This window comes from Oreochromis niloticus, linkage group LG12 (genome assembly GCF_001858045.2).
Source record: "Oreochromis niloticus isolate F11D_XX linkage group LG12, O_niloticus_UMD_NMBU, whole genome shotgun sequence".
In the NCBI taxonomy this organism is placed as follows: domain Eukaryota; kingdom Metazoa; phylum Chordata; class Actinopteri; order Cichliformes; family Cichlidae; genus Oreochromis; species Oreochromis niloticus.
The window spans coordinates 32,446,770-32,458,441 of record NC_031977.2 but is presented as its reverse complement, the minus strand read 5'-3'; the positions used below and the strand labels follow the sequence as shown (position 1 = coordinate 32,458,441).

General features: G+C 38.5%; 1 protein-coding gene across 1 annotated transcript; it reads right to left on the bottom strand.

The window, feature by feature from the left end:
* Nucleotides 1–6,054: 6,054 nt before the first annotated feature.
* On the bottom strand, nucleotides 6,055–8,591 carry LOC112848327 (natterin-3-like; the record flags this gene model as incomplete). The annotated part of the gene is made up of 3 exons (XM_025912004.1): nucleotides 6,055–6,176; nucleotides 7,218–7,719; nucleotides 8,499–8,591. Coding segments are annotated over 3 exons (717 nt in total), but the record flags the coding sequence as incomplete, so codon positions are not given.
* Between the last annotated feature and the right edge of the window lie 3,081 nt (nucleotides 8,592–11,672).

The window sequence follows — 11,672 nt, the reverse complement described above, 5'->3', positions numbered from 1 at the left end:
TTGTATGCCTGACAATATCGGGGCATGCTTCTTATGAGACAACAGGTGGTGTCTGGGGGAATCATTGAGCTCCCGAACACCTTGGCGACCTGTTGGATGGATCAAAACAATGTCCTAGAAGTGTTCTTTTGCATTTAGGTCACCACAAATCATTCAAATGAAACAGAAGCGTGAGGCTTTTTCCTGATTAGACTTCATGCTTCTTCTCTGCCACCTGTCCAATCAATTCTCTAGAAATTTCTCCAGTAAATAGCATCACCATTCATAAAGTACTCAAACCTCAGTAAACATAGGTCAGGTAAGCGTGGGAGCCAGTCAATTGTATTAGTGGTGGGCGGATCGATCCAAATATCGATTGTATCGATACCAAGTGGGCATCGGTATCGGATCAATACTACCCTGGTGAGATTGATTCTTTACTTTAACTTCTGCTCTTGTTTGCAAAGCTGTGGTTTCGGCAAAGACGAAACAGCCAGGTCGCTGGACTCACTGCTCCTGTGTCAGTGCAGAGCAGGCACACTTTGATCCCCCTCCCCCCTCTTGTGTTTAGATGTTGCGCTGTCACATGACATGACTTTTATGTTGGTTTACACATTATTTATATTTTCACCAGTTGTTGTTTTCGTTGTTGAGAATTTTAATTGTAGTTTTTGTATTAGTTTCTCAACAGTAATTGTTTTTTTAAAATTTGTTCACTTGTTTGCGTGCACTTTTTATTTAAGATTTCTCTAAAAGAAATAAAAAAGAAAAAACAATAAATAAAAATTGATAACTGTAAACCGCCATAGCAGACCTGATTGCATTTTCATGCTTCGCAGCATCATTTATTCTTACAATAATCACACGGTTGCTGTACATTTAATGGCTGCAGCACTCCCACTGCCAGCCGTACACATCATCAACAACACAACACAAGCAGAGTACAGGTTTTAAGCCAGTGAGGCGTGGTTTCAAATGCAGCTGCAGGTGAGTCCATCCTATCTGCAGCAACATCGCAGACCACACCCCGCCACAATTATAAACTTTGTCCTAATTATGTCCTGGGTTTTAACTATTTAATAATAAAAAAGGAAACATCATAAAAAACACTTGAGATCATGAAAATTAATTGAGATTTAGCAGTTCAATGACGCATCCACCTTATTTGTTGAAAAGTATCAGTATCGGTATTGGTATCGGCGATACTAGCCCACATTTACTTGGTATCGGATCGATACCAAAATATGCAGCATCTCACACCACTAAATTGTATCAGCACCTTGATCCTCCAGGAACTGCCTGCATATCCTCGCCACATTTGCATTGCCGTGCACCAGGAGGAACTGGGACCTGCTGCACCAGTGTAGGGTTTAACAATTGGCCCAAAGATTTCATCCTAATACCTAAAGGCAGTCAGTGTCATTGCCTATCATATCGAGGTTTGTGTGTCCCTCCTCGGACGTCTACCACCGGTGAGTTACAGTGAGAATGTGAAGATGATGTTGATCATTTCCCAGAAACTCCTCATTTATTTAACATCAAGAGTGGCAGATTAATGGCCAAGCATGAAACAAACTGGTAAAATAATTAATTTGTCTTCCACGTTCTGTTAAATTTATTTCTGGATGACCAAAAATAAGTATATTTTATAGGTGCTGCAGGAAAGAAAAAATCTGTAAAGGCAGAGAGTTGGCACTATCTCCTCATCATTTTCACAAATCACACCAAAGGTGAAGTATTGATATCAATAAGTAAACAAGAATATATGTTCCATCACAGAAATGTGACAGGAATATATTTTCAGGAAATGGCAAAAAAAAGAAAAAACAACCCCAAAAAACCCACCTTGCGTTTGATTTATTTTGTGTACTTTATTAATCTCCTGTAGGAAAACTACTCTCTATATTTAACCCATTCACTCAATGAAGTGGTGGTCAGCCACCAATCCAGCGCCTGGGGGAGCAGTGTGCAGGGCGGTACCTTGCTCAGGGTTACCTCAGGGTAGCCATTCGGTAGATTTGAATCCCCGACCTTCCCATCATGGGGCAAATGCTCTACCTAACGAGCTATCGCCTTCCCCTCGTTTTTTGCCCACTGGCCTCCTTATAAGAGAGTGGAACAAGGAAGTCAGGAGCCAGTGGAAGCAACTGGAAGCAGACTGAAGATGCATAACTGCTGCGAAGGTGAGCACTGCTTATTGTGTTCTCTGTCAATTTCAATAAACACTATACATTTTTTAAAAAGGTTGCAAATTTAAAGATTGTTTTTCATGTCCGGCATAAATTTGCCAGTGTTGCTGCTGGTGATCCTGCTAGTTCTACCCTCAGCTAGTCCTCATGACACTGAGAACACTACACAGCAGAAAGATGGTAAGCACAACCTGCCAGCAGAAAATTGGTAAATTATATGCTTATGATCAAATGTGTGACCTTCATACAGAGGCCAATAAGTTAATTTCATACTGCTTTGAAAGGGTTTAAAAGTAAAAGTTATAGTGTGTCAAACAGATGTAGAGCACCGCGCCCAAGCAGCAAATACTTTCAGTGACAAAAGCAGAATGAAAATTGGATTCTCCCCCTTAATTGGAGCTGGGTCCAGCCATTAGCTAATCTTACAACCTCTGGAACAGAAATCACCCTCCCAGACAGCAGAAAAAAGATAAAACTTATTCCAACCTGGTAATTATCCAGTAGCCTGGTATTGCATGGGTGCGGTGTTCTCTTTCAACACTATTCTATAATATAAAATTGTGTAGTGTAAAATAAAATATAAATATGTGATAAAATGTAAAATATAAACATGTGCTGTTGGGTATTTATGGAATATAAAATACTGAGGTCTTGATGCATGCTCAATCATCCAGGTACAGTGGCTTGTAAAAGTATTCGGCCCCTTTGAACTTTTCCACATTTTGTCACATTACAGCCACAAACATGAATCAATTTTATTGGAATTCCACGTGAAAGACCAATACAAAGTGGTGTACACGTGAGAAGTGGAACGAAAATCATACATGATTCCAAACATTTTTTACAAATAAATAACTGAAAAGTGGGGTGTGCGTAATTATTCAGCTCCCTGAGTCAATACTTTGTAGAACCACCTTTTGCTGCAATTACAGCTGCCAGTCTTTTAGGGTCTGTCTCTACCAGCTTTGCACATGTAGAGACTGAAATCCTTGCCCATTCTTCTTTGCAAAAAAGCTCCAGCTCAGTCAGATTAGAGGGACAGCGTTTGTGAACAGCAGTTTTCAGATCTTGCCACAGATTCTCGATTGGATTTAGACACCAGACAGGTCAGGGATAAAGTTATTGAGAAATTTAAAGCAGGCTTAGGCTACAAAATGATTTCCCAAGCCTTGAACATCCCACGGAGCACTGTTCAAGCCATCATTCAGAAATGGAAGGAGTATGGCACAACTGTAAACCTACCAAGACAAGGCCGTCCACCTAAACTCACAGGCCGAACAAGGAGAGCGCTGATCAGAAATGCAGCCAAGAGGCTCATGGTGACTCTGGATGAGCTGCAGAGATCTACAGCTCAGGTGGGGGAATCTGTCCATAGGACAACTATTAGTCGTGCACTGCACAAAGTTGGCCTTTATGGAAGAGTGGCAAGAAGAAAGCCATTGTTAACAGAAAACCATAAGAAGTCCCGTTTGCAGTTTGCCACAAGCCATGTGGGGGACACAGCAAACATGTGGAAGAAGGTGCTCTGGTCAGATGAGACCAAAATGGAACTTTTTGGCCAAAATGCAAAACGCTATGTGTGGCGGAAAACTAACACTGCACATCACTCTGAACACACCATCCCCACTGTCAAATATGGTGGTGGTAGCATCATGCTCTGGGGGTGCTTCTTCTCTTCAGCAGGGACAGGGAAGCTGGTCAGAGTTGATGGGAAGATGGATGAAGCCAAATACAGGGCAATCTTGGAAGAAAACCTCTTGGAGTCTGCAAAAGACTTGAGACTGGGGCGGAGGTTCACCTTCCAGCAGGACAACGACCCTAAACATAAAGCCAGGGCAACAATGGAATGGTTTAAAACAAAACATATCCATGTGTTAGAATGGCCCAGTCAAAGTCCAGATCTAAATCCAATCGAGAATCTGTGGCAAGATCTGAAAACTGCTGTTCACAAACGCTGTCCATCTAATCTGACTGAGCTGGAGCTGTTTTGCAAAGAAGAATGGGCAAAGATTTCAGTCTGTAGATGTGCAAAGCTGGTAGAGACATACCCTAAAAGACTGGCAGCTGTAATTGCAGCAAAAGGTGGTTCTACAAAGTATTGACTCAGGGGGCTGAATAATTACGCACACCCCACGTTTCAGTTATTTATTTGTAAAAAATGTTTGGAATCATGTATGATTTTCGTTCCACTTCTCACGTGTACACCACTTTGTATTGGTCTTTCACCTGGAATTCCAATAAAACTGATTCATGTTTGTGGCTGTAATGTGACAAAATGTGGAAAAGTTCAAAGGGGCCGAATACTTTTCCAAGCCACTGTAAGTAAATCTCCAAAAGTTGAATCTGTTCATCTGGACGTAGCGTTTTTTGGGAGAAACGTTTCATCACTCATCCAAGTGACGTCTTCAGTCTCAGCTGACTGCAGGTTTCCCCAATCTTATAAATAGTACATTTGCATAATGACTGAAACCAGCCCACTGAAGGAACAATGGGCTGGGAGGTCAGTTCTTTAATCTTAGTTCCTCAACCTTAATCTTAATTTAAAATTAAGGTTCCTTAATTAAGATTAAGGAACTGAAAGTAGGGTTGCATTAGGGGTGGCAAGGGATCATTTTAGGGTGGCACATTTCACCCCATGCCACCCTTCCAGATCCACCCCTGGTTACAGTAGATTAAACAACTTCTACCGAAAATCCCAGTTAACTCAGCAAAAGATTTATTAAACTAAATGTTCATGTTTCAGAAAGATCAGGTCAGTGTCCTCGCCTTAAAGCAGATGAGAGTGTGGCAAGATATTGATACACAAAACTCATTTTGTGAGATAAATGATCCAAAATTACTCGATACTTGTTTTTCTAGGTAATAACTGATTGACAGTGTAGAAGCTAAAAAAAAAGTACATTTACCTGTGCTTAAAGGCAATGTTATGGAAAATCTCAACGACAGTGAATTAATTTAAGTTCTGCTTTTGTGATTTAGCACTAAATAAATAAAATTGAATTAAATTGAATTTTTGAGGCTGTCTGTTTGCAGGAAAAATAAAAATAATCATATAAATGAACATATGACGTAACATGAAGTATTTCAATGTAAGCCTTGATTGCTTTGGAAAAGCAGTAAAACAGTCTCACTCTTACATCTTTAACGACATTTGCACGTCATTTTCATACTGCAAAAGCTTCTAATTAACAAAGAATAATAATAAAAGAGTCAGTGGGTTATATAGCTGCTGTGGTGAGCATTTAATGAGATTTCAGTGCCATCTGCTGGATTAACTGAAATTACTCAACAAGAAAACCAGGTGCAAGAACAGTTTTCACAACTTTTTTGTAAAGAATAAAAAAATTGATGTCGTGATCACACCACTAAAGTTTATTCTTAATAAGTTCACATGTAATTATTTATTAGTACTCTTTTTTGTGTGGCTCTTTTTTTACTTTATCAAGTTTAGTTTTCGGATTCAAAGCTTAGATGGTCACAGTTTTTTGTGACCTGTCCTGTCTGAGCATATATTATAATGACCAATTCCTTGAATATGATATCAAATACTACAGTCTGTCAAAGAAAAAATTTTTTTTTTAATTTCATACAAATTAAGCAGGCAGAGCAAAGTTGCTAATTTTAAAGTGTTCAAACATCAGTCCAGCATTTCAATTCACTTCACTTCAATTCAATTTAATTGTATTTATACAGCCTCAAATCACAACAACTGTTGCTTCAAAGCACTTTATATTGTAATACAAAAGAGTAAACCCCAACAGTCAGATAATCTCTTTGAGCAAGGACTTTGGCGTGAGTAAAACAGAAAAACTCCCATTTAATAGGAAGAAACCTCCAGAAGAGCCAATCTCTGAAAGCGAAGGCAATCTGCTGCGACCGGTTGGGGTTATTTGTACATCTTCTTCCACTTATCCAGTTCAGGGTCACAGGGAGGCTGGAGTCTACCCCAGCTGCCATAAGGCGAGAGGTGGGGTGCACCCTGGGAACGCTGCCAGTCTGTTGCAGGGCCTAACACACAGAGACAGACAACCATTCACACTCACATTCACACCTGTGGGCAAATTAGGATCTCCAATAAACCTAACCCCACTAACTGCTTGTCTTTGGACTGTGAGAGGAGGCCAGAGTACACAGTGAGAACGCATGCAGACACAGGGGGAATTACACACAGAAAAGCCTTGAGCAGATGGTGGATTTGAGTCAACAAAGCTAAATCCTGCAACACCTTGATGCCTGGTATAAAAACATGAAACATTTGTTCTTAATCAATACTTAAAAAGTCAAAGAGTTGCTGTAAATGCTGTTGGTACATAATACCGTTGAAGTTTAAAAAAAATAATCCACATTATAATATTACTGAAGTACTTTGATTACAAAAGCAAAAGCAGCTTCTCTCAACTTGTTTCATTTATTTATTTATTTAAATTATGAATAATGAAAGAAGTAGAAGGACAGGAGAGTGTGGCATGACACTTTTATTTCTGTTTGGGTTAAACATGCAATATTAAGTTTTACTTTACAGTTTAATCAATCTATTCAATATCTATTTTCTTTCTACAGCACGTTTAAGCAACAAAATTGTTTACAATTAGTTACAATTGTGTTATTATGTCTATTATGGGCAAAGCTGTGCAGAACTTAGGTGAGCACACCTTTCTACCACAGCACTGACCTCTCCAACCATGATGCCCTTAAATGTCCCTGAGATGGGTACACTTTTATACCCCTTTTTGAAGAATCGTACAAGTGAAGCCGTAAAAGGGATGTTTACATTGTACTTGTAAGCCAGCATTTTGACTGTGCAGTAGCTGTTTGGTGGGATGGAGACTTGTACTTTAGCAGAGTGACTGAACTCTCTTGTATCAGTCGGCACTTCTGAAAAGCTAAATATTGTGGTAATATTGCTAACCACAATTGTTCCAGATTCCAAGTTAGGGATCTTTGCCTGAAAGGTCTTAGGGGCATCAGAAAAAGGAAGAAAGCCAATATCCCACCATTTATCATCTGCAACTTTCTTTGAAAGAGTAACTGTCTTTGTCACTGGATTGCATCCATTGTTAGAAATGGGAGAGACGGCCAAGGTCGATGGAGGATTCCGGATCATTTTAGCATCATTAATTTTATACTCAACGTCATGGATGAGCTCATGGTCAATATCCCTTTTGATGGTCAGCACCTCATAGTACCAATACCAATATTCTTCACCTCCCCAAGGAAGATAAAATGCCCAGTCACTAGGACGCACTTTACCTAGACCATACTTGTTTTTTCCAACATAAACCTCATCACTAGAACATGTTCTAACTGCATTTGCGGGCACTGAACCAAAGGAACCTTCCTTCCACTCCAGAATCTCAAAGTATTTGTCATTCACAAGGATATCAAATGAGTTTGTACGATACTCTTTTTTGTCAAACGAATAGTGGCAGAAATTTCCAAAACGCCAGTTGTAGACGCCAGCATGGCATCCATATTTGCAGACATAGTCAACACGTATGTCATATAAGTTCCAAATTGACACTGCTTCATCAGGGACGGAACCAGTCCAGGTCTGCCATTTCACGTTGTCCTTATTATCATACGCCTACCTTTTCTGCTTCATCTTGGCAGGAAACAGAAGATGTTGATATACTGATGTGTTAACTGAGATGTCCGTCATTTCAGGAGCTCTGTCCTCCAGATCTGGGTTCAGAGAGGTCACTGTACGCAAAAAAACCCAAAAACCTTTTGCAAAAAAAATCATCAAATGCAAGTGTGAAAACATGAAACTTCAGATTTTGCTCTTTTTTATGTTCACGAAGTCAACACAATTTTAAATTGACTATGATATTTTCTCCTCGAATTTCTCATGACTGCCAGACATTATCTGACATAATATTTCCGATCCTGTTTCCAAAACCTGAAAACCATTTTTTCCTTTTTTCAAACCCTTTTAAAAGCAGGTTTAAACCAAATCTTGGTCAAAAAAAATTTAAATATAAATTGAACCACGGATTCAAAGAATTATTCCACTCCTGGTTATTCTGTGAAATTTTTAAATAAGTTAACTCCCATTTAAGCAGGAGATCAGCAATTCCAGTGCTGCAAGGTAAACTGATGATCCAAGGACGAATTTGTAGTGTTCAGTGTGTTGCAGCCTTTAGACTGACAAATCCTGGTCTTTAGCTGTTTGATTAGTGCTTATTGCTACTGAGCACACAGTGTACAGTGGGTTTATCTGAGCACTTAATCTCCAAGTAGTTTTAGCGCTAGTATCACAAAATCTCACTTTCTTGTTTGTTTCACAAAAGGACTCATGAGGACACTTTTGCAAATTCATAATGCCAGTTACATTTTACCATGTCTGTCCTCTGAGTGCTTCTTCACGATGTCCTGAGGACTGGCTGAGGAGAGAGCCAGCAGCAACAGCAATGACAGCTTTAATAAAAAAGAAACGTTTTATTACAACCAGTTTATATTGCAGTCATTAACTAGCTGACCACCACTGTTTACATATTAAACACAAAGGCTGCACAAGAAACATGAAACTCAAACATATAGTAAAACCTGAAAACTAAAATTCCTTAGAAATGAAATATCTGCAGCAATAAGTGAACAGTTTGCTTTGTTTTGCAGTTTTATATTTAGATTAATGACATTTTCAAAACCTGTTTCAACATTTAGAGTAAAGTAAAAAGTTACTCACCATCATAGGTTTACGTTGCTAAGTCTGTCTAGGTCTGACGTGTGCTGGTTTATATATCTGAAACTGCAGACATATACGTTTATTTTGGACTCTGACCAATCAACAGGTGGGTGAAAGTAGAGATCAATAACATGTTACAGTTGATTTGTTTCTGGTTGCGTCACATTGCATTCATTACCTTTCCCAATGAGTGTTCACATTTTAGACATACATGCCAACTATTTCCATTTTTAAAGTGGAGGACAGTGCAACACTGTTTCTATCCTTCCGCATTACCGCCATTTGTTTAATATAACATTTTTAAATAATATAAAAATTCACTTTAATATTTAACTGAGTTTTTGTCTTTTATTGATTTTTTCTGATTTACATTAAACCTGTCACTCACTTCCGCTTGTTGGCATTAATAACATTTTTTAAACTGCATTGCACGTGCTTATTTGAATGTGTGTGTGCGTGTGTGTGCCTGATCCTTGACCTACTGCGTAAGCCTTTTCCCGCTCTCTCTTCTGTTCCCGGCATTTGCTATTTTGTTTGTTTGCATTGATTTCATCATTTGATCTCTTTTTGTTGACTATTTGCCAAGCAGCAAAGATTTGAGTTTCAGACTTTCATTTTACTAGCTTGGGTCCTCATCTTTCATCAGTCACATCACCATCAGTCACAATGTGGATGTAGTGAAAAAACATTAACAATACAGTGGGGTGCAAAAGTTTGGGCCTGTATAAATCGTTGGTTGTTACAATAAAAAATGTCAGTTAAATATATCATATAGGAGACACACACAGTGATATTTGAGAAGTGAAATGAAGTTTATTGACTATTTATGTCTTTAAGACATTCCTGCAGTTTAACTAAATGGTGTGTGTTATCTGGCTTCGTGGCTAGATAAACATAAGTAAACCTGCAGTGTGAGAGAGAAGTGCTCTATTGGGACAAGACACTGTCAGGTCTTTAAAATATAATGGAGCCTTGTTGCTGTTGTTTTTTCCCCATGAAGACAGAGTCTTTCCAGTCTGAAAGTTTGGACAAATGAGTGCAAATGGAGTTTAAAAGCCGCACTTCCACTTCCACACAGAAATATATTTGTTCTTATTGGCCTTAATGTTAAATGTACCTTGACAATACTTTAGTGACTGCTTTCCCTCACCACTGTCAATACATCACTTAGTCAAAGTCTTTATTCAGCCAAAAGCAAACTGAGCACACAATCAGAAGATCAACACAAGACTCCTCTCAGCAGAAGCGATGTCCAATGAAGGCCGTGTGAAGTGGTCAACTAAGAGTCTTTTTGGTTTTCTGTGAGATTGAACTTTTTATTATAGTTGTAGAGGCTAAGCCTACGCTTGAAGCCACTGAGGTGTTCGATGGTGGGTTGATGCGGTGCCACTGTTAGGAAGGAAACCTGACATAGTCCAATAACTCTCGCCGTACTTATCTTGTCCATTTAACATTTTTATTGCACTCCATTGGTTGTATTTGTTGTTCAACAGTTCTCTTAGTATCCAACTGGAAACGTTTCATACAGCTTTAGTTGACAGAAATGAAGGAGAACATATTTTATTTGTTTCTACATGAGCTCTGTGTGATTTGATAAGTATCTGAGGCTGAAACCACGGGACTGTAAAAACATGATTGTTGGGCTTCATTTCTGTACTGAACAGTCATTTTAAGATTAGCTAGTAAATAACAATTAGCTTATGTTGTTCATGAGACTAAAGTCATCTCACTTTGGTAATGTAAATATAATTTGGCCAATATTATAGTTATTATATTAATCATTATTAGTCATTACAGCAGTGAGTTTGAACTCCGTGTCAAATACTGAGCTTCGGTAAAGATTCAAGTTGCAGTTATTTATATGTCCTATCACCTTAAATCTTCACTCAAAGCCAAGTATCTTTGACAGTGTATCTATAGATGTATTATATATATGAGACAAATATTATTCTTTTAATATGTTGGCATTACTAAATTTGGCTCAATGCTTAAATATATGTGTAAAAAGCAAATGTACGAGCTGTGATAACTGTTTCTGATAGAATGAAGAGTAGACTGATATATTAAATATTCCTTTATTGGGTGAGAAAAGTCATGTGAGTGAAGTTGGCCCCCCCACCTTCTTCAAATCCAACAAAAGTGGTATCAAACGTTTGTGCTATGTTTGTGCTGCAAAAATTTTCGTTTGTGCTACTATCATTTTAAAGATATTAATAAAAATTTCTAGAGGTCATCAGAGGTCAACCAGCCCCCCCACATTAATTAAATCAAACAAAATGGGTGTCAATCAACTGTGCTACGTTTGTGCTGGTTTGTGCTGCTAAAATTGTTGTTTGTGCTGCTTCTGTTTTAAAGATATTAATGAAAATGTAAAGGTCAAAAGGTCAACCAGCCCCCCCACATTACCCAAATCGAACAAAATTGATGTTAAGTGTTTGTGCTATGCTTGTGCTGGTTTGTGTTGCAAAAATTTTCGTTTGTGCTGCTATCATTTTAAAGATATTAATAAAAATTTCTAGAGGTCATCAGAGGTCAACCAGCCCCCCCACATTACCCAAATCCAACAAAATTGATGTTAAATGTTTGTGCTACGCTTGTGCTGGTTTGTGCTGCTATCATTTTAAAAATATTAATAAAATAACGTCTTGATCAACCTATCTCTAATAATCGGCTATGTACCACAGGCCTTCAAGGTGGCTGTAGTTAAACCTTTACTTAAAAAGCCATCTCTAGACCCAGCTGTCTTAGCTAATTATAGGCCAATCTCCAACCTTCCTTTCATATCAAAAATCCTTGAAAGAGTAGTTGTCAAACAGCTA